The sequence below is a fragment of the Rhipicephalus microplus genome, chromosome 2 (assembly GCF_043290135.1).
Source record: "Rhipicephalus microplus isolate Deutch F79 chromosome 2, USDA_Rmic, whole genome shotgun sequence".
Lineage (NCBI taxonomy): Eukaryota > Metazoa > Arthropoda > Arachnida > Ixodida > Ixodidae > Rhipicephalus > Rhipicephalus microplus.
In genome coordinates, this window is record NC_134701.1 from 163,674,657 (window position 1) to 163,698,327 (window position 23,671).

A 23,671-nucleotide genomic window follows, 5' to 3' on the forward strand; every position below is an offset into this window, starting at 1 on the left:
CAGTTGTGCAAAGCAAGAAGAGTGGGAGGAAGAAGTGTACACTAGCCCTGAAAATATAAAGGCGAAGCTAGCTGGCTGCACTTGGGGGCTTAAGGTGGCCTTCTGGCTGATGCTAGGCATTTATTGGGCGTAGACAGAGTAGCCACAGCCCGACACAGGTCCTGCAAGGATGTCCCGAACCCCAGCGCCAGGACTAACGCGCAAAAGGTGGTTCTGCTGGCAGCCCCGGGCGCGGCCGAGTGTGCGAACGGGCGCGGAGAGTTTTTCGCGGATACCCGGCGTCTCACCTACAGCCTTAAGAGCCACGAATGCGTGAAACGAACCACGTCGAGATAGTAGCAAAAGGAGGGCCACATCGTAGGGTAAACGGAGAAGGCAAGACGATACATCATCAATTTGGCACTATAGGCTGCGCACGTATCAATGAAATGTCTTCGCGTTCCTTGAGTATCGCTGAGTAGCGCTGCTTCAGCGCATTTATGAACCGAAACTAATTTGCCCACCTATCCGCCGCCCCACACTGAAATTACAGATCTTGCTCAATGAGGCACGTAGATGACCGAACAGGCGAAAAAGGACACACCTCAAGCAAGCTAAGATGAAAAAATGTAAAAGTAAACACGAAAAAAAAAAGAAAGATAATGAGAGACGAACGCGTTCGCACGTTGTCGTCGATTAGATACTGCATTTGAACGACATCTTAGCGAGACAGCAAGGCAACTTAGGTGGAGGGGAGGGGTGGGGACTGGTGACGGCTACACCATACAGCCGCCCCCAGTCTCCATCCCTCCCCTTCTACTGAGCTTTGCATCACGCAAACCGCGCCTTTATGACTTCCCGACTGCAGGGATCATACGCGAACGTATCGAAAACGACGTCAATCCGCTGCGGCATATAACTCGTCGCGAAAGACACGTAGCGCTCGTACAGCAAAAAAAAAAAAAAAAACTGCAGGGAGGAATCATTCTGCAAACAGTAATCCGCGCCGAGAGAGACAGCCGGAGAGCCACGTAAATTGGATGCGAGCGCCGCCTGGAGGAGAAACAGTTACGTCAAAAACTGCGACGTTAAAGATATGGTAAGTTATAGAGCCCCAGGTAAACCACGCAGGCGTGCGTAGGAATAAGAATAAAATAGAAATAAAAAAAGCTCCGGGACATCAGAGAAGCCGAGAGAGGCAGAGCTGGGTTATCCAGGCAGGCTCCCGGCGAGGTCGAAAACAAAACGACAGCGCGATGAAATAAGAAACAAAACCATCGCTGAAAGAAAGAGAAGGACGCGGGCAACGCGGCGGCGCTGGCGGCACTGAAGAGGTTCCTAATCCTCTTAGCATGGCCGTATTTCCCAATAGCGCTCGTCTATATCCCCTTTAGCTTCTCAGCGCCCGTCTAATCCGGACTTAAATAAAACATGGGAAGGCCTAATGTAGTCAAGAGATTAGGCCGGCCCGGGGAAGAGGGGGGCGAGCGCCAAACATCCGCTGCTCGCCGGGGTCGCGCCTTGTCTGTACACCACCGTACTACACACACACACACACCGGCCCGAGCATGCACAAACAACACACACGAACAGCGACACAAACCCGGAGGCACGATCCTCCACCACCGCCGACCGCGCGCAAGATACGGCATAGCTGCCCGCACCTTCATACCCTACTACACACTGGGCCTGCTTCGGAGTGTATACCGGTTGTCTGCACGTACAACCTGCGTGCCCACCCAGCATTGAAGTTCGGCGTTTTGAGATTACCGGAGCCGCGGACGGTAGAAGCACCACCAGAGGCAATTACCAGACACTACGTCGACAAATTGCTAAGGCTCACCCACAGCTGCCTCTAGCAGCGGTCGTGCAAGCCAAGCGAGCGTCCGGTCGCAAATTGTCGCACCGATCCCAGAGGAAGGGAAAAACAAAATAAACGAGGGAGCATTACGTCACGCGATTGAAGCCCGCCGCGTCGGCCTAACGCGTGATCAAAACGTCAGAGCATGCGGCAGGTTTCAGTATACCCTCGGTGGAGTTGCTTTTTCGAACCTCCTCCGCGTGAGCCGGCCGGTCTGGGCTGATAGAGCGCGATTGGATTGAAAGCTCACTGCTTGCGAGACCGCGACGCAAAAGATCACGTGCTGGCTCGACACTGCTGGCTTCTAGACGGGTTGCTTTACTAAGGCTGGCGCCGTGACGTAATGCTACGTCTTTTCTTTTTCGTTCCTCTGTGGCAAAGCTATGATTGATTTGTTGGGTTTAACGTCCCAAAACCACCGTATGATTATGAGAGACGCCGTAGTGGAGGGCTCCGGAAATGTCGACCACCGGGGGTATTTTAACGTGCACCCAAATCCGAGCACACGAGCCTACAACATTTCCGCCTCCGCCGGAAATACAGCCGCCAAAGCCGGGATTCGATCCCGCGACCTGCGGGTCCGCAGCCGAGTACCTTAGCCACTAGACCATTGTGGCGGCGCTGCGGAAAAGCTATACACTTACTGCCTCAGTCGCTGGCTGCTCGATTTGTCCGTCTCGCGACTGCAGTCGCACGCCACTGAACCAATCACACGCGCGGGAACGGGACGTCCGCCTATTCGTGGCAATGCGGGCCACGGTGCGAAATGACGCGAATTAAGTGCGGTGACGGGAGCGTTGCTCTGGCTCGATTACCGTAAGTCTTTTTTTTTTTGGACACCAGTTAGAAACGGTCGAGCGATCCGGTGCTAATCGCAGGTACGATTTAGAAGTAACCCATGAGGTGTTAGGAGTTACCAGGTTGACATACCTGCACAGCGTTACTGCAAGTAATTGAAGCGCGCGAACAGCGAAAACCGGGCGGCTTTTAAACAACGCGACACGCCACAAAAGAAATCGTATCTTCAATCGAACAGTCAATAAAAAGGAAACGCGTTTCCCAAACATTTATTTAAACGAAAGAAACACAGATGTCGAGACATTCGGCCATCCCGACTGGATTTGACTGAGTGGCGACCCGGAGTATTTCTACTCCAAATTCTGGAAGCGAGGCAGCGCTATTTTCAGTGCTCTATGGCACACACATGTAATTAAACGAGTTGAGCGTCGATATGTGTTACCTACTAAGCATTCATACACTAAAGAAAACGTGTGTTGGCGATCTATTTAGTAAGACGTCACTTTTGGGAACCTTAATTGCGCGGGGAACGAAACATCAGAGCGAAACACGGGACGAGGTCTGTCCCATTTTTCTCTACATTAAGTGCCTCGTCTCCAGCGCAGTTCGATTTTGAAAACAATATTCTCCCGCTGGTTGACCTTTAATCTAATGCTGACAACATGCAAAAAAGAGAGAGAGAGAGAGAGAGAGAACACGCGGCGCGCAATGGGCGCGTACAGGGGGATTTGGGTGCGGGGGATGAGAAGGAAGGGTGGTTCGAAATGGCGAGGAAAGGTGGCTCGACCGAGGCTTATCCGTCACCTCTTCCAAGGTGATGCGGCGATGGGCGAGCTTCCTCTTACATCGTTCTCTTCTTCCTCCCTGCTCCAAATGCGGCTGCACGGGAGTTGGAGGCAATGTATTCTTCTTTTTTTTTCGTCGGCGCTCGGTCGCTTCGCTATCCGCGCGCTTAATCTCGTCAAGGTGAGACTTCTATCTACGTCGCCGAGTCGAGCCGAGCCAAAGACGGGCCCCTCCTTTTCCCTGGCAGCGCCGAGGGACCAACACGGGTCGAACAACAGGATCGCGCGACGAGCTTATCCTCCAGTCGTCTCTCCTCTCCTCTAACTCCGTCTTATCCCGTCCGCTAGCGCCTCTCTTACGGCGCCACCGTATGCGCGCACAGGATAAGGCGCAGTTATGCAGCGGGTCAGGGAGGAGGAGGCGAACAACTGAACAAAAAAAAAAGGAAGGGGGAATCGAACATCACCCGGCAGACTGCCGTTTCCCCCATATTTTCCCTCGCTAAAACCTCATCTCCACGCATCCTTTCTATGAAGAGAGGTGCAGACACGAAGGAGAACGTCACGCACACAAAAAGGGAAGGAAGAGGCAAATATGGCGCGCATCATCCAACGTGGGAGAGAGCGATAAACGGGATAAAGGAGAGGGAGTGGAAAAAGTAAAAAAAAAAGAAGCTGGCAGTACACGCCTCGCAAATCCCGTTATCCGGGCCTGGGATCCGCGCGGCTCGGCGGCAAAGGCGCGGATTTTAAAAAAGCGGCGAAGACGTGAGACTCGAACGCGCTTCCCTGCAACGCCGTCATCGCGCCGCGAGTTGTGCTCTTTTACTTTATTCCGCGCACCCTTTCGCGTTTTGAATCTAATGTAACGTAGCTCATCATATACACGAAAAACCGAAGGCTCCTGCACCGAGGAGGGAGGTGTAAAACGACGCCCCGTAAAGAAGCGAACGAAGGCAAGTGAATTATTCCAGCGTCCCTGCGGCTCCCGAAAAACGGCCACGAAGGGAGCTTGCTTTCCCTTTCAACACACACACACCTTTCTGTCCGCACGTGCCCCTTATGACTGTATATATCCAATACAAGCGCACGCGCGCTCGTCTCGAGGATTATGAAAACCCTCGCGGGCATGCGAGAAGAAAAAACAAACAATTTGCTCTCCAACGACGAAAAAAATTTCCAGGGAGACTCCTCGCATGCTGGGGCCGCATAACGCTCATGCCCCTTCTTTAATGCGAGGAGGCATGCACGCTCGCTTATTTATTTACCCCGGTAAGTGCTAGACGCGTCTCTCGACTTATTTGCTTTCTTTCGTTAGTCTCGTAGAAACGGCAAAAAAAAAAAAGGCGCAAAGCGCTAAATACGCAAACTTGCCATACGCCTGCTGTCTCGGAATCATCACCAGCTATACGGATAACGCCGGGCATTGTGAAAACAACGTGACTCTCAAGGCAATAAGTTCAGTATTAAAAGGCCGAGAAAAAAACATACAAATGAAATCGAATTCGAGCGAAATCAATTCACGGCGTTTGTTATCAATGCGTGTGCGTGGGCCTCACTGCACATAGATTTGTGTCAGACCTACATGCCTATATTCGCGCACATCAGAAATCGCTGTTGCGCACCACTTTTGGAGAATGCACAAGAATTGTCACTAAATCTGCAGCGGCAGACTCGTGAGGGAAATCGTCGAAGCTGGCCAGATAAAACAAGCCATCACACGTGAGTCTGAACGATCGTCAGTCGTGAATACGGACAATCTGTTGTATCTGGCAGGGAGTTAGTGTACTAGGAAACTTTTTGGTGCGTCTGCATATGAGCCTAGTTTGTCACGACGCAAGGGCGCCCACTCCGCTTTCTTGGAACACTTTCAACGAACTTCAGTTGTAAGTGATCAGCTGACTCGTCCGCCACGTTACTTCCTGCAGAGTGTTTTATTTCACTTCCAAGATTTCAGAACGACGCACGAACCGGCCCAACATAGTAATGTAATATTATTATTTGGAATTTCATTTCGCGGAACAACGATATGATCAAGAGGGAAGTCATAGTGGGGAACCCCGGAAATTTCGGCCACCCGGGGTTCCTTTAAGGGGCGCCGACATCGCTCAGCACACGGGCCTCTATATACTATATCTCGCCTTCACCGAAACGCGACCACGGAATCGAACCCGCGACCTTTGGGTCAGCAGCCGAACATCGCATAACCACCGATCCTCCGTGGCGGACGACTGGCCCCAGAGGTCAAGGCTTGTGCAAGATAAGTCTGGGTGCATCGGTTGGCAATTTACGAAATGCAACACACACACAAAAAAAAAAAATGAATTCCATCGATCTGTGCGGGCGAGTTGCACTCTCATACGTCCTTCGCGAAGTACCGCGTAAACGCGTATATATATGTGCGTGTAATTGGATTATTGTATGCTGTGTGATGCTTGGCTTGATTGCCTTACTACCTGTACCATTCCTGCTTGGGCTCCATGCCTGCAGTATCTCGTAAATAAATAAATAAATAACACGAGGCGCGCGCTCACCTTTAGCGCAGATGGCCTCGGAGGGCGAATAGCCGAGCTTCGTGAGGGCCGTCCGCACCAGGTCGACGAACAGGGCGGCGCTGGGCACGATGGCGTAGCTGTCCACCTCGACGGAGGGCTGCTGGCTGTCCGTCTGGGGGCTCGGCACCCGCTCGACCACGCAGTGCACCGGCAGCGTCTTGCCTGCAAACGAACACGTTTGCGCGGTCAAATACGCTGCACAAAGAGTGGCAGTTTGGGGCTAGTTGGTTATAACACGGCGATTGTTATAGCGCCAGAACAGAACGACGACGATAAAGAGACACGAAGGACACGAGCACTAAAAGAGAAAAGCGCTCAACGTTTTACTACGGTTTAATTAAGGCATCGACTCCCGACCGTAATGTCCGATAGGGGGGCAGAAACGCAATAAGAAAAAAACGATTGGTCAGCGTGTTTTGCTTGCGCGTTAGGAGAAGCAACCTGACGCGGCCGAAAATTTTATCCGGAGATTGTATACACTCTATACGGTGTCTCTCGTAACGTGATGCGCAGTTCCAAGAGATCCAAGTGACTCTCGCAGATTTATTTACAACGTTTTTTTTTTTCCAGGTGGGTGAATCTAGGGCAATCGTCAAAGACAAGTCATAGCTCCCCGATATATACGAGCTGAGGCCAGCAGGCCTCAGCTCGTATATATATATATATATATATATATATATATATATATATATATATATATATATATATATATATATATATATATATATATATATATATATATATATATATATATATATCAGGGAGCTACTAATACCCGACCACAGTGCTTAGCGATGGCGACGATTCTGGAACAGAATAAACGGCCAGATCACGGCTATGAAGAGCATGCCAGCGCATCAACGACAGTGCTCGCGTTCTTAATTGCATGCTGCCACTAACAACATTTACCGAGCAACATTGTAAATCACGGTCTCGTGTCGTATTATCACCTGTTACAACGACACGACAACAGTCCGTTTTCTTTATTATTTTTTTTTGTTCGTACGCGCTGTGTCTCACGGTAGCGTCACGGTCGCGATCGTGACGTCACTCCCTAAATCGTTCAAGAACCGGGCCAACGCGGTAATGCAAGTTACCACATTTCCTCGAATGTAACGCGAACTCCTTTCCAGATTTTCGCTACGTAAAAGCAACCCTTGCGTTAAAATGAAATACCAAAAAACGTATTCTTTCATGACACCCTGAAAAGTCGCCCTTCGCGTTGCAATCGTTCTTGCGTTACAATCTAGGAAATACGCTATTTCACAAACGTCTTTAATATGCCGCCACAGTGGGCTGCAAACGCTGCCGTTTTTTGTACTTGCCACGAGTAAATGATCGGTGACAACTGTCGACTAGTATTCACGAGAGCGGCCACACGGACACTTCACGATATCGTCCACTTCGAAGTCGTCGCGGAAATGCGAAGCGGGAAAACAAATCGCGCGAAAATCCCAAGACAGCGGCGCGTTCATGGACTAAATGTAGAAACGTCTACGGTGAACCGAGAGAGGGGGTTACAGCGCTTCGCGAGGAGCACCGTCGACCGCTGCCGAGTCCATCTCGAAAAGTGAATGAACACTCGGGAGAAGGAACGGACGGGCAAGGGAACACCACAAAGAGTAGGTACGGGACAAATAAGCTGTGGCCCACAATCACCTCGATCTCGGACTGACGGCCAGCGACAGAGAAGCGAGTAGAAGAGAGAGAGATAGATAAAAATAATAATAAACGGCGGAGCCTGTATGAGAGGTGAGAGGGGATCAAGAGAGGCGGGAACTGAAGGCGCGGATGAAGGCGGAGACAGGAAGGCTGAGGAGAAAGCGTCATCGACGAAAATACTAATAGAAAGACAGCGGGCGGCATCCCGTTGTCAGCGGGAGAGAAAAAAAAAAAAACTAACGCGCCATGGTTGCGTCAGAGAGGCAAAGAGAACAAAGCAGCGCGTCCGAGATAGCAGTAATAGTAATAATAAAGCGGAGAAAACCAGTGGATGCATGGCGAGGGAAAGTGTAAGGGAGAGAGGGGAGAGCGTCAGCCAGCTAACTCCACAGAGCTCGGAGGATAACAGAGAGAAAGGAACGCGGGTAGATGACGGGATAGAACCAAAAAAAAAAAAAAAAGATTCAGACAAGGAGGCTCCCGGCTGATATCCGAAAAGACACCAAGCTACACAAATGAGACAAAGGCGAAATGTAAAGAAAAAAAAAAAGAAACAGACAAAAACCAAGGGGGCATTCTGGCAACGTCCTTGCCCGTCCCCGAGGGATCATCGGAGTCCGGGATATAGAGGGACTACGCAGAGGGAGGGAGGGAGGTATTGGGGAAATGTGCAGCTACGGACCAAAGCTTTCGTGCGTTGCCGAGACGCAGGAATCGCTAGCAGGCGGCAGCAGCCGCGAGGAGTTACGGGCGAAGAACAAAGAGAAAGTGAAAAAAGTATCAGTAGGCGTTACATCAATCCTCGGTATCTGGGGAGGCTTTCTCGTGTTCCGGCCCCTCTCGGGGCTCCTTTCGGGAAGACGCGGATAATCCACGAGGCTTCACCGGGAGCGGACGTCGCGCAACTAAGAAATCGAGGGAAAGAGAACGCAACCGTCGGCTGCCAACGAAGCACAGGTAAGCGGCTACGCAACGTGAACATCAATTACAGCACGCGGCAGCTACAGTTTCCGCCGAAAATGGGGGAATAGCCGAGAAACCGTACAGTTCCAGCAAATAGTTATTTCCTGCGTGAGACGTCCCCACTACGCCACCGATCGCCAAAGAGAGGGAAGACCCCTCAACCCCCTTTTTACCCGGTTCCCTCTTGGCTACGTGTCTCAATCACTTTCCACATACAGGGATTCGTGCAGGGGCCGAAAGTAAGAGACGTCACGATCTTTTCTTAATCATGGACGCATTTAATTCAATAGCAAGTGCGAATGGCGTACACACATACTGTCCGTGAACGACATCTCCGTTACACGAAATTGTAACACATCAAGCAAATACTCGCGACAACAGGATACATAAGCGAACTAACGGTGACAATACAAGGGTGCCTCAATACAGAATAAACACACGACGACACAAATGATAAAGTCATTAATTAATAAAACCGCGCAATGTCTCAATATGCCGCATCCCTTCCCGCAAAGCTCGTTTAAGTAAGGGAGGTGAAGTTCGTCTCACAGAATGTCCATGTTGACGGGGGCCTCGGAGCTGGCTGTTCGAGTCGGGGCCCAGGGCTTCTTCCTGGGATCATTGTCCAATTCGTCAGCATCTTCATCGTCTTCGTCATCGTCGCCTTCGTCGTGCCTCTCAGTGATTTCCACCTTAGCCCTCTTTCGTAACGTTCCATTCACTCACCTCCTATCCCTAACTTTCATTCCTCATCGTACCGTCTTTGCCTCAGTCATAATCTCATCGCCTCTCATCGCTATCTCTTCGCACCGTTATCTTCCTTTTCCATTCCGTCTTTCTACCATCTCAATCTCAACGCTCCGTCTCTCTCCGACTCTTCACATCGTATCCCGGACTCCCAAGCTCGTCTCGTAGTCCCCTTTTTGTAGTACCCGACTCCGCCCTACCGGGGCACCAAACCAGTCCGCCACTCCACGCGGCATATCTTTTCTTCTCAGTCCCAGTGTATCCTCTTCGGCGGCCACCCCCGCGGCCTACACCAGTAGAAAACCCTCTCCCAAACAAAGCCGAGCAAGTAACAATGCACAAACTCAAGCCTCAGGGAGAGAGATGGGCGAGCCGTCCGAAGACACTTTAATTACGGGCGAACAATGGTCCCGATGCTTCCGACAAAGTGCGTCGTCTATAATGGCCAACGTCCGGAGTTTGCAGTGTTGTGCCGAAAAGTTTTCGGCCGAACCAATTTCGAAGGTTTCTGGTACTTGATGAGCCGATGTCCAGAACGAGTCTACATGCAGCTCGGTGTCTCCCGCGAAATTCTCCGTAGCCGCCGCTTCTTCGTCATTCAATGGCGCGAGTGGCCATCCGCGCAGGACGCAGTAATGAGCCCTGGAGCCACGGAGGCTGACGGAAAGTCAGACTGGACCCGGCACAGGCGCTGCGGCAGGGTCGCATTCCCCGAACCAACAAAAGGTGCTCTGCTGCTCCCCCATGCCACAAATCTGAAGGGTGCGCGCGTATTATTGCCACGGTACTCTGTCACACTGTCTGTAGACGACAAGGCGCCGCCCGGTCCTCGCGTTTGCGCGTGGGGGACCCGCGAGAACAGTAGAAATAATCCTTCCAGGTACTCCACTCCGGAATGCCCATTCGTTCACCGAAAGTTTTTTTTTTTCCTTTTTTTTTATGCGTGGGTTTAAGAAACGAGCGAAAACATCTTGAAAGGACCGGGGTTCAGTCCGTGTTTGCGGGGACGTCACATGCGCATATAAGATGAAAAACAGCGGGAGAAGAATGAGACAAACAATAGGCATAGTTTCGATGGCCCTTCGTAAAATATATACACGCTACACAAAGGAAGGTCACCGTTCGGAGGGTGGGGTTAAAATAGGGGGAAAAAAAGGGTAAAGTGGGCCCTGCAACTGTATGCAGCCAAGTGCGACACCTCCACAGTGGTTCACAGGGGAATGGCATGAGGAGGAATTAAAATGGATAGAGTGAGAAAGAAAGATATTCGGACGCGGTCGAGGGGGCCCAAGGACGGCGCACCGTTCCGCGAGAGCTGTATACACGGCACCAGTAGTTCGCGGACGACACAATCGCTCAGCACGGGAACCCTTGCATAGCATGCTTGTACATTCACTGGTCCCCCTTACAACTTGTTTAACTGACCCCGGTAGTAGTAGTAGTAATAATAATAATAATAATAATAATAATAATAATAATAATAATAATAATAATAATAATAATAATAACATCTGGGGTTTTACGACCCAGAATCGCCACATGATTATGAGGGACGCCGTAGTGAAAGGCTCCGAAAACGGGCCTTTAAGCATTGCTCCTCCACCGAAATGTGACCACTATTCGGCGGGGATCGAACCATAGACCTTCGGGTGAGCATGGCAACCACTGCAGCACCGCGGCGCTCAGCAGACCCCGGTTAAGGCGAAAGCCTTAACCGGGGTCTGCTGAGCGAAAGCATTTGGCGTCGGCGGTGTGAACACGAACGGTAACAAAAAATCACTAATTCAACGAGTTGGATTTAACAGCCAGTCATGCCATGGGAAGCATAGGGGATGTAATTAGAAGTAACTGTAATGTAGATGTGAAGAAAGAAACAAGTTAACGAAAAGATAACTTGCCGTGGGCATGGGACCAAAACTGCGACTTTCGAATAACGTGTGCCGATGCTCTATAGCAACTGAGCTATACCACGGCTCACCTGTTCACTTTATGGGGGGGTATATATGTGCATTAAACGCGGGAGCGTCAGTCAGCGACGACGCCAGCAGTCATGACTGCGAGCGTGGAACACACTAACAAAAAAAAAAAAAAAACTAGCCCTTGAATATACACTTATTTCCTTAATTTAACGAGCCCCTCATCTTCAAAGCATATCCTTCGGCTGCAATCTCCAGGGCGTTAGATAAAGGTAGCGCGAGTTTATTGAGACACCCGTCTTGGGGCACTTGCGTAACGTATCGGCGCTGAATCATTAGTGAAGAAAATACACCTGTACGATTAGGTCGCCAGATCCGACACGCGCGGAATGTTCTCGCGCGAAAGAGAAGCGCCCAGCCGAAAGAAAAGGGTTAACGGAAAAACCTTAAGCGCACTGTTCGATCGGGGCGCATCATCGATTAACGGCAGCGCCCTTAATCCCTCCGCGCTTTAGCGCCTCCACAAAAGAGCTGCGTCAAGCCCTGTATACGCACCATTATACAATAAGCAAAAAAACAAACAAAGAGGGGGATTCGTTTTGGTCTCTCTCGCTCTCACGTTTGGTCATATCACACTTGGGTCGTCGCGCCATCATCTGCAAAAAACGCGCGCAAAAAAGAAAGAGACACAAAACGGAGACAACGAGAATTACAGCCGTAAAACCTAAAAGCCCGCACCACAAATAACAGCTGAAACGTAACGTTTTGTTTTATGTTTTTGAATTAGCGAACTACGCGCTTGAAACGACGGCGGCGATATTTAAAAGAGGGCTGTATTAAACAAAGAAAAAAAACGAAACACAGTAGTGTGAGAATAATTATGAATAAAAAAATTTAAGATTACAAATTTTCACGGTAACACAGATAAAACCAAAAGACCGAAGAACGCGCAAGAACGGCGACTGCGAGCGCCGCCGACGCAAGAACGGCAGAATGAAAGAAATGTACAAACAACGTCCTCGCACGTCAAAAAAAAAAAGAAAAAAAGAAAAAAACAGGACGACGACGAAGTCGTGCGTCGGAATACGAATCTCCAAAGCACGAGCGCGCGCGCGAACAAGGCGAGAATAGAAGGCATAAAAAGAGAAAAAAAAAGCTAGAAGGGAGTAGGATGAGGCGACGGCGGCCGCGGTTCAGAGCCGACTTAATCCGGCTCCCGGCGGCGCCTAATCCCAAAGCCCGAACGCCACGAGAGAGCGTCGACGCGCTCGGAAATTTCGCCTCGCGGATTAAAGGGCGAGATCGCGCATTTCCTCCTCCTCTTCTTCCTTCTCTCTCTCCCGCACTACCCGATTTATTTAATCCCTTCACCCTTCTTTACGGGCTGCGCTGCTCCTTCTTAAGAGTTCTTAATCCGCCGCCAAACGCGCGCGCACGCCACGTTTTTATTATAATCCTCCCCCCTCCTTTTTTTTTCTTAGGTGTGCGCATAGAAACAAAGCGCCGACGGCGCACGCTTTGAAAAGAAAGCGAAAAAAGAAAGAGAAAGTAAGAAAAAAAAAAAGATGCCAGCGAGCGCCGGTGGTGATAGAGCTTCTTGGCGAGCGAATGGGCGGCGCTCTGCGTAGGTGAAGATTTAGAGTTGATGTACATGCTACCTTTAGGTAGCATGTACATGTAGCACATACAGTATCTCAAGTAACGATTAGAGTATGCAGTGACGATTGGAGCGAGGACATACCGTGGCGCCATCTGCCGGAATCATACGACGTATGAAACGACAACACGTGGTATACCAGCTGCGCCAAGTGTTCGACCACTCCTGCGATTTAGGCTGTTCATCCGCGGCTGTTCTCGCTTCTCAAGCGTTGGTTGTGTTTGTACTGGCTGCGAAACAACCTAGAGAGTGTTTGCCCACAAATATTTTTTTCGGCGAGCCAACGTGTGATCAACGCCGGGTCGTGCACTCTCGATGGAGCGCGTGCGCATGGCGCCACCACATGGACGCGCAATGCGAACAGGCGCTCTGGTAGAAAGGCGTTATGAAAATCATCTAGTAATCCGTAAGTCGGCGCATTGTCAGGTTTCTCGAACATTGTTACGTTTGTCCCGGCAATTCGACTGGGCAGACGCCATTGTGCGTAAGCCGGTCTACTACTAAGGAGGCTTTCAACCCGATCGGCGCCCAGTCTGCTAGACGCTGTCTTGTTGATGTTCCTGGAAGCAGTCGGGTCTCAACGAAAGCTTCGCGAGACAAGCATTTTGTTGACCGGGCTCGAACAGCGGGGGGAATGGCGCCACTGTGGCGGGTGTCATTAAGTCAACCTCTTGACTCCGCTTTTGTCATCTACACGAGGCCATCTCAACGCACAGACAGCCCGGAAGCGTGGGAACGCGTCGAAGAAGCCGTTCACCGGGATCGAGAGTTTGGACTGTGTCACAAACGACTCCAATTTTCGCATCATCGGCGGGCCCCATCTTCCAAGGAAGGGCGCTTTTGTGTTGGGGGGACGACATCTAACGACCCAGCGTGGCGCCGGCTCGTCTTCCCTGCACCTGTACCGAAAGGGGCACCGGCGGTCTAAAAAAAGAAAAATTACCCCCAGATGAGACGGGAGCACGTGTACGCCCCTGAAGAGGTTTGAACTGCATCGCAATAGGCAGTTGACGTACAGCCAGCAACAAGTGCGGTCGTCGGTGTCGCGAGTCTCGCGTAGGCGACGAGCATGGAGTGACCCACGCAACGTATTGAGACGGCTGCAATTCCGGGCACCCTCGTCGTCTACCAAGCCGGCGAGACCTCATGCGGCACCCGTCAACTCCCCTACGTGCACCAAGAGCTGGTCTGGTCCGTATGGAACTTCTTATTGTGACTTTTTTTTAAATCGTTAATTTATTATAACCAGCCCTTTTTTTTAAATATTTGTAGTGTGCGCTGCGTCGCACGTCAAAGCTCGGAAGCGCGAGTCTGAGTTTTTTTTTTGTTTCTCTTTCTCTCGTAAATTTTCCTTGCCTCTCCTGTAGTTCCATCTTGTTGTTATTTTATTAATGTTCCGCATATTTGTCTTTAGTCTGTATCTTTTGTAGTGTTTTTTTGCATATTTTGTTATATAGCTGTTCTTTCCATCGCGCGTATCAGTTTCCTCCTTTGTTATTTTTGTTAACTCCTGCCTTTGCCCTTGTTTGGATTAAATGCTAGTTCGTTTTGCATTAAATCTTCATGTCTGCTTATGAGTGCGTTGATCAGGCTCATTCATCACCACACGTGCAACCCCGCACGGGTCGACCGACCTGCAAATAAATTTGAAATGTGCCACTTCGAGGCCTTTCAGGCGTCGCAGGCCGAAGCGTATAGTGGAAGCCTGCGAGTCTGCCACACGTCGGTGTTGGATCGGCGGAGCCTCACCCAAAGTGTGTGACAGACTGCCTAAAGCTGAAAGCCGCATGGAACGCTGCTGATTGATTGATTGATTTGTGGGGTTTAACGTCCCAAAACCACCATTTGATTATGAGAGACGCCGTAGTGGAGGGCTCCGGAAATTTAGACCACCTGGGGTTCTTTAACGTGCACCCAAATCTGAGTACACGGGCCTACAACATTTCCGCCTCCATCGAAAATGCAGCCGCCGCAGCCGGGAATCGAACCCGCGCCCTGCGGGTCAGCAGCCGAGTACCTTAGCCACTAGACCACCGGCATGGAACGCTGCTGACGTTCGGGTTAGCGGCCATCTTTCCGGAGGAGCTCAACTTTCCCTCTCCGGACTCTACCTCCTCGCCCTGTGGTGCCTTCAAGGCGTGGGTCGGGTGCGTCTTTGTGTGGTGCGTTCCTGTTACCATTAGACCATTTCGCCCACAAAGACTGCGTCCCTTGCTTTGTGGCAAGAGTGATCACCACCTCCTTCGGACGGCGGTGACAGCGGGTTAAAAAAGCCGAAGCACTTCTGTAAATAGTGCTGTCTTGTGTGGAATCATGAGCTGAACCATGAACTGAATCTCTGTTGCACATAATGCGGGATCTTCTGGATCCCTGTACAGTTCCTTTCTTGCTTTTATACTGTAAATAAATTTTCGTTTCTTTCTACCTCTCCTTAACGCGTCTCCTCACTGGCGAAGATGGGCAATGCGGACGACGGCGGGATGCCAGATACCTTAAAGAGAACCCGCCGTACCTACCATATCATCAACTTCCCTACTATTTACAACTGGTGGCGGCAGTGAGATGCCATCATCAACTTCCTTCCTACCTTAACAACATGTTTACCGAGGCAAGCGCGATGGCGCACTCTTGCCGCTTACCTTTGCGCGGAAGAGTGCACAGCCGATGGGGTAACGCTTTGATCTGAGCGGACCACCGCGCAGTATACACGGCAACACCTCGCCTTGCATGGTTGTCAGAGCGGTATCGAGCGGACGAAGGCGAACGATGCTTTGGCATTGGTTTATTAAGTTCCCTTGAACTCTCGTAAAGGTACCTATAGGGCTGTTCTGCCGCATTGGCATAACTCTTTACAGTAACCATGGTTTGTGCGGCCTGCAATTTTCCCCGTACCAACTGCCGGACGACTATTTATTCATTATTACACCTATATTTCCATAAGCGGAACTTCACCCGCTTATATTTCATCTCTCCAATCCAGGCCCTTCTCTGCGCGGGGTGCACTGACTGATGTGATGCGATTGCGCGAACGTTGCAATAATACCTGCACGGATCGTTTGCTCGGCTATTAATTACAATTACCGCATCTTGTTTTCAGTGACTCTGCTGGCCTCTGGCATCAACCGATTCATTCACCAGCAGCTCAGCACATCACGGCTGCTAACAGAGAAAGAGACGTCCGAATATGCAACGCAAAATCACAGCATCAGGACAAAATCGTTCTCGCCGTCCTTGAGCTGCTGACAGTTGGATAAAGCCTATGCGTCAGCCGGGGCGGAGCGGGAACAGAAAAACCGCGTCAGCCGGGGCGAGCGAAAAGAAAAAAACACGTCAGCCGGGGCGAAAGAAAAAAAAAACCGCGTCTGCCGGGGCGGATGCAAAAGAAAACAAAGAAAAAATATAGGCCTGGCGCGACCAAACGTCTAGAATTCCGATGTCTAAATTCCAGGAAATTCCCGCGTCGTACTTGCCAACGCAGAACACAAAACCTTTTTCGCCAAAGTGCTAGCCGCACACGCGATAATCCATGCTTGGTTGCTTCTCCAATCTCCGCTTTAGCGAACATGCATCCCGCTGCTTCTTGGGTTTCGGGTATGCATGAAAACTCACACCAAGCCGAGAAGTATATAGAGGCGCGTTCCTTTAACCATTCGAAGGCAGAACAGAATGGATGCTATGATTCCATGCTTCGGGAATCGTTCTTTCCAGCATGCTGCGAATAAAGGTAATAGATTCCTTTGCATACAGATCCGCGAAGCACACCATCACACTTACCGATCATTTTATCTCCAATTTGAGACGCAAGATCTGAGGATGCACGGACGCTAAAAAAAGACCACTGAGTTAGCTGCACACCTGAAGATGAATGCCGAGTTGCTTTGTCAATTTCAACTTCATTAGTTAAGCATATCCCTACCGTGGCGTTTTCGGAGGGCCCATTTACATCATCCGCTCACTCGGTTGCGTCTGGCACTGCGGTGCCTGTGGTAAACGAACCGGCAAGCTACAGACAATTAACTGCCTCGGGATCGAAAGCAAGCGCGCTGCGCTGACGACGGCATAAGCGAGCCACGTGATGTCGTTTACTACGTCACAGCGACATCAGCACTGGCTACTCCTGTGGTCGCCCTCGCTGCCTATATATGCAAGCAATAGACACATCAGTAACCACAGTGACGGTGACAGATTTTATCGTTTTCGGACCGTTATTGAAGGCGCTGCGTATAAGAAAAAAAAAGAATAAATAAAGTTCCCGTATCTGGTAAAAAGAAGGTAAACGAACAGCTCAAGGCAGTAGCAGAAACGGCTAAGACTCGAACTCCGGTGATGCTATTGTTATGACCGTCGTCAGTATAGGCGTCATGCTGTCTCTGAGAAGCGTAGCCGGGCAGCGCTCCCACGCCTGGAACCCCAGTTCTCTCGGAACTATAGCGTCTAGAGCTGACGGGGGAGCGGCGCTCTTTTAATCCTCAAACAAGTAGCCGACTGACCGATTGCCTATGCCCGCCAGGTATTGTCCCTGCTAGTCGGAGGAGGAGACGTGTCGCCCCGACGCCGTAAGCCATTCCAGAGAGGACAACAAAGACAGCATCTTCCTTGGAAGAAACCGCGGCCGACGCCACAAATTGCCCTGCTAATTGAGCGAACAAATCGGCGGACCGTTTGATGTCTGCTGTCAGGAGCTTGGGACCCTCGACCAGCGGCACACACACGACGAGGAAGAGCCCCTCTGGCGCCACCTTGCAGTGCAGTGATCACGACTCAATATTGGATGTTCACGTGGGCCGTGCATGCTCGTAACCCTCGCCTGTTGTGTGTGTGTGTGTGTGTGTGTGTGATTGGTGTTCCACTCATGAAGGGCTTATAACGACGCCGCAGACAGGCCTTATAACGACGCCGCAGAGTGCTGGACGTCGCTCTGAACCATGAAACGGTTCAACCACCACGCTCGTGGTTTTTGAACTCCTATCCTCATGCTGTAAGTAATTGTAAATAGTGCCATAAACCTGTTTGTTTTTCGTATCCCCATTTTGTCAGCGTTCGTTTCCTCAACCCGAAGATACACCACGCTACCACAAGAGACCGGGTAGACCCCGGTCCGCAACACTATCGACAAAGGAGTATGCCATAGACCATTTGCACGAACTAGACTTGGCATGTCCGTGAATTGTGGACACGCGGCCACTGCGATTTGTTGATATACGTATGCTGACACGATAAGTTGGTTGGCGTAGTCGGGCGGTCTCCGTAATGAAAACGTGTCATAAAGTCTAAATAAAAAAACTGCGGGCTAATGGACAAAACCATGTACTAGCTAACTGTCATTTGCATGGTGGTTACATAGCGACTAAGTTCGCTCTTATAGTGCTCATAGAAAAGTCTAAGAGAACAGCCCCCGAAATTTTATCAATGCTGCATACTCCCTCGCTCTCTTCGCCACATTTCCACAACTCATGCTTTTTTTTTATGTTGACGGTATGACTACAGTGAACGAAACTAAGCATACAGCTTTATTAAAGCAGATAAATGACTCCGATATTATAATTACGGCACAGGCTCTTCATTTATATTTTCTACCGGCGGCATATTACACGTACTCCACAAAAATATTGCTAGTCGTGATGCATGCCATTGATATTTTTTAGGGGGGGGGGGTCGGATAATACTTTGTGACAGAACGCCTTGGAGGACAGAGCGCTTTCAACAATATTTTACACACAGCTTGAACCCCTCCTTAAAATTGATTCGATTGATATGTGAGGTCAAGCGTCATAAAACCACCATATATGAGAGACGCCGTAGTGGAGGGCTCCGGAAATTACGACCACCCTAAGTTCTTCAACGTGCACCCAAATCTTAGCACACGGGCCTACAGCACTTTCGCCTCCATCGAAAGCGCTGCCAGCGCAGCCTTCTAGTTTCATTTTTTTTCTTTGTAATTTGTTCGTGTACATTGTACAACATCATATCCGTGAGGAAAATACGTAAGCGGTGCCGTGATGGACATCGGCATAAAACACTTCTGTATTTAAAAAAAATCACCAGGTGACGTCAGCATATGACGTCATCTATAGCAAAATTTTGTTACGTAATCATGGCGTTACAAATTCTGAAGTGACCTCATGTGACGTAATGTCAAACAGTGTTATTGTAGCACCACCCTTTGGGCGGCGAACGAAACCGGACAGCGCGCGACCTCGAGGAAGAAAATGAAGACAACGCTTGACAGTGACATGAACGTGAAGCTATACCGCTCGTGTTCCCTGCATGTTCCCTTACACTACATCGACCGAGAACAAGACGGCCTTCGCCTTCCAGTCGTCTTAGGAGCGAATACACTACTGCCCTGTGTTTTTTTTTTGCTTTTTCATTGCAACAAACCACAGAGCATACAGCACAATGCAAACCACCTTCTACAATTTATTACCATTCAGAAAAAAAAAAGATGTGTGAAGCTTACCACCGATGCGCAAACGCCGTATCACGCAACAATGTTTGCTAATACTTGCCCGACTGCGGCGACCCCTCAATAGGCCGTGAAAAAACACCATGGCGCTTCCACACGGGACACATGCTGTCAACGGGTCAATACATGGCTGAACACCAATGCGAAACACACACGCAACTTTTAACAGGAGTGGAGGTAACCCCCTTGGCTGCAATCGCCCTATTACAAAGTAAGCAAGGTACTATATGCACCGAAGCACCCACAACTACGGAATCAACCAGGCCGGGGCAATCTAGGCTTAGCTCATCGAACGAACCAGGCGCGCGCAGTCAAACGCATCACCGTTTAATTTATTCCCGAAATAGCCGGGCGCGAGGCGCACGCACGATAGCCCCCATACTCGATCCGCGACGGCTTAATCCGGATTAGGCCTATATAGAAAGGCGGGACTTGCCACAGCATGTAGAGCAGCCGTCTCCTCGTGACCTATACGCATAATGGGCGACGGCTCCATCACCGAGTTCATCCGATCACCACTGCTCCGTGTTACCCGAATCCCCTCCGCTCATTCGCGCCGTATATACATTATCCGGCGTCATTCCAGTTTTGTAACCGCTGACCACACACGTATACAGCGGGGTCGCATAACCAGGCTAGTGTGCGATCCAATTCACATTATTTCATATAAATGAAAATTGAGACAAATTTCCGCAAGTGGCGAAAACGAACGGTGCGACGCATTTCACGGAGCTAGGCAGATATGAATGCAAATAAATAGCACACACGTTATACACACGTTTAAAATGTTAATAAATGCTCTGGTATACATTTAGCCTCGTTTATAATGATACTTTGTATGTCCCGTTATTAAAGATCAGTAAATAACTTTAATTTCAAATTTCGACTTCAAAAAGCCCCCTTTTTTTAAGGCCAACTCCGGCGATTTTTCCAAGTCAATGGATCTATATGAAATTCACTGGGTACGTTCCTTTGCACATTACCGTCATTTATGCTGAATTAGAGGCTTGAGAGATGCGCTGATTGTTGGCAAATGACTCTTAAAGATTGCCTCGGAAAGCTCACTTCACTTGCCAGAATTATTCGCAACACTGTCTTTGTGACGCCATGTTTGGCATGTCAATGGAAGTGAAGCAGCCGATGGAACCACTACTTTGACCGCTACAGCATTTATTGTGCTGGCCACAAGGTGACGGCGGCGGTGTGAAAGCTTTCTTCCTTCCTCTGTGGAGTTTGGCCGGCGCTTCGCTGGTCTGGCTTTCACAGTTTTCATACTCCGCGCCGGCAGGAGTCCGGTTCTTACCAAATAGTACACGTAATAAGACAACAGGGCACCCGGATCGGTTTCGGTGCTGCACTTTTTTGCTTATTAAAAATAATTTTCAAATATCCTGAGGATTTCAGCTATTGGGCTCATGACACGAGTGTCTCATGAACATAAAAACACCATTACCTTGACATGGTCCCAAAATCGCCGGAGTGGGCCTTTGATGCTAGCCGAAAAAAGCGATTCTGAAACAGCACTTTTTTTTTCACATAGAATGCGCAAATAGATGAATAAACGAACAAAATGAACGAAATCATGTTTCTCCTCATATGCAAGGTCCGAACTTTAAAAATTACCTTAGGCTTCATTACGTGCGATAGCTAACCCTGGTTGCATATCGTATACCTCTTCCTCGCGTTAGTGAGTCAGCTGCTTCATATCGTGCCTTTTTATGTTTACTTTCCATAAAATGAGGGGATTATTACGTTTCATTTCAATGATAACAGCGTTAATTTACTGAGTTATTCATTACCGTCAGCGACGCATAATGAACTACAGTCCTATTCCCCGTTTTTCTCACTTTGAGGACCTCGCCCGTATATACCTGTGATTCAGCAACTACGTTTCAGAAACCAATAAATCTGAATGAAAAACACGCACGGATACGAAGCAACGGGAGAACTGAGAACACCGCAAAAGAAAGATGTGGAACGAGAGTTAAATGATTGAATGCGCAAGAAATAAGGCGTCTCATCTGCTTCTTCTTCTGAAGTCGTGCCTCTTCATTGCTAATTCATGAATATTTTCGTGGTACTTGAAGAGTGAACGAGAACACACACACACACACACACACACACACACACAAAAACACACACACACACAAATAACAAATGTTATTCACAGACACGAGCGATCACTGCACGACAAGGGTAATTCTGTAACATTACCCTACACGAACGTGCGGTTATTATTACCATTAAGCTCACCCCAATCAACTTGCATTGGGTCGGTTGGTTCCTCTCTGAACAAGTTCCGGACCACATCTAAGAAAAAGAAAATGAAGAAATTCGTGATGGGGCATGAGACAATGCTTTAGAGTCGGGCTGGGCTCTAACAATTTCAATTATAAAGCTTGACACGCGTACTTCTCTTGTGCGGAACGGTAGGAAAGTGCGTCGTCCCGCGACAGCCACATTTTGCATCGTAGCCAGCTATCGCTTAGAACTGGACTGCCAAGCGTCGGAGGTTGACCTCTATATCATTCGCGGATTTTTAACGTAGCATCGTAAGGCACTATCGGCTGAGGTCGCACGCGTATTTTATTCACAGGAGAACAAGAATCATGGCCACCAAACTGTAAAAAAAAGAGGCCTTGCACTGGCTCCCAGCCGATTGCTGCTCGAGTCAGCGGAAAATAGAAGGCCCATTAAGCCTGTACATACGTGGAAAATTGACTGTAAAAGAATATTCTGTTGCAAAATAAGCCCAAGAAGTCACCAGCTTATAAACCCTGCCCGCCGCCGGCGACATGCCATTTCCCCACGGAAAGTGCGACGTCAGGAGCCGGAACGAGAGCCGCCATCGTCTTTATTCCAGCCGCTGCAAGCCACTGTTTTTAATGTAGAAATCGAGAAAGCTCCAATAGCCCCAGTGCACTATATGCCGTTGACAGAGAGAGAGAGAATAAATTTTTATTTGAGCAAACGCATTGTGCGCCCACGGTGGGCGGCCTCCGAGAAAAAAATCTTTGGCCAGACGCTCGCAAAGCAAGCGGTTTCTGACGTCACGGCTCGCGAATGCGACAGCGTCGCCAGACTCTCGGCCCACTCACGTGTTTACGAATATGCGCGTTGTAAATTATGTTCTCGGCCGAATGCAGGGAAATTTCGCCAGCGTTTTTTGAGAACACCTTAAGATAAAGCCGCGTACGTAAAACAGATCATGGACGACAGTTGGGTATGGTATGAATAACTTTATTCTGGTCCTGAAGGTCAGTCCATGATTGGTGATCCCACGTCGGGACAGAGAGGCCAAGCCCTTCAGCTGCCACACGGGCTCCCTGGACAGCCACGAGTTGGTAGGCCAGCACATCGCTGTGCAGCGTCCGCTGCCACCGCTTTTCCCTGGGAGAAGCATCACTAGCGTACGCAGAACAGCGCCAGAGCATATGTTCTAAATCGAGCAAGCCCACTACAATAGACCGAAACCACACAGTCCGAATTTATTTTATTCATGACTACCGCGTTAGGGCACGTTGTTACGTTTGGCTCGGAATTTCGTATTAGCAGACGCCATTGTGCGTGAGGCGGTCTGCCAGAAGGCTTTCACCCCGATATCGGTGCTCGGCCGGGAGCGAAAAGCACGCCGCTGTCTGGAGGTGGGCCAGGCAGTTTGCTGTGGCCACGTAACGAGGAACTCGACGGAAGCTTTGCGAACAACCCTTTTGTTACACGGGGTCCAACATCACGAGACGGCGCCACTGTTGCAGTGCTCATGGAGTCAACCTCTCGACTCGGCTGTTGTTGCCCACGCGAGGTCGCCACAAAAGCACCGACAGTTCGGAAGCGTGGGAAGGCGTCACAGTGGCCGTTCTCGGGAATCGAGCACCTGGACAGCCGCGTTCGAGAAAGTTCCAGAACGCTGTAGCTGAACGCCGCCATGGAGCGCTGCTGACGTTCGTGCCAGCAGCCATCTTCTCTCCAGAGGAGCTCAGCTTTGCCCCTTCACCAGACTCTACCTCCTCCTCGCCATACTCTACATCCCATGTGCTCCGAAAACCGAGAAACTGTATGCATGTCACGGCTACTTCAATGTAAACACATTGAAGTCATTGCGTTTTCTTCAGTCAACCATTCTAAGTTGGATCGCAGCTAGACGGTGGCGAATTCGGGTCGTCGATCTCTGTGAAACCTGTTAGCGCTTTCCGCTGGTGGTGTCGCACGAACTCGCAACACGCCGGATCGCTTCTTACTTGCTCCAAAGCCGAGGCGCGGATTTGGGCAATCCCGAAGCGGC

At 49.8% G+C, this 23,671-nt stretch overlaps 1 protein-coding gene across 2 annotated transcripts in view; it reads right to left on the minus strand.

The window, feature by feature from the left end:
- LOC119169673 (SATB1_N and homeodomain domain-containing protein dve) overlaps positions 1-23,671 on the minus strand; it is a 64,483-nt gene that overhangs the window by 11,050 nt on the left and 29,762 nt on the right. Inside the window, exons 3-4 of one of the 2 annotated variants that reach the window (XM_075887040.1) lie at positions 21,643-21,699; positions 5,958-6,140 (exon numbers count right to left, since the gene is read on the minus strand). In XM_075887040.1, the coding sequence (XP_075743155.1) occupies positions 5,958-6,140; positions 21,643-21,699 (240 nt within the window). The remainder of the gene's footprint in view (positions 1-5,957; positions 6,141-21,642; positions 21,700-23,671) is intronic. The other variant, XM_075887041.1, reaches the window with a different exon arrangement.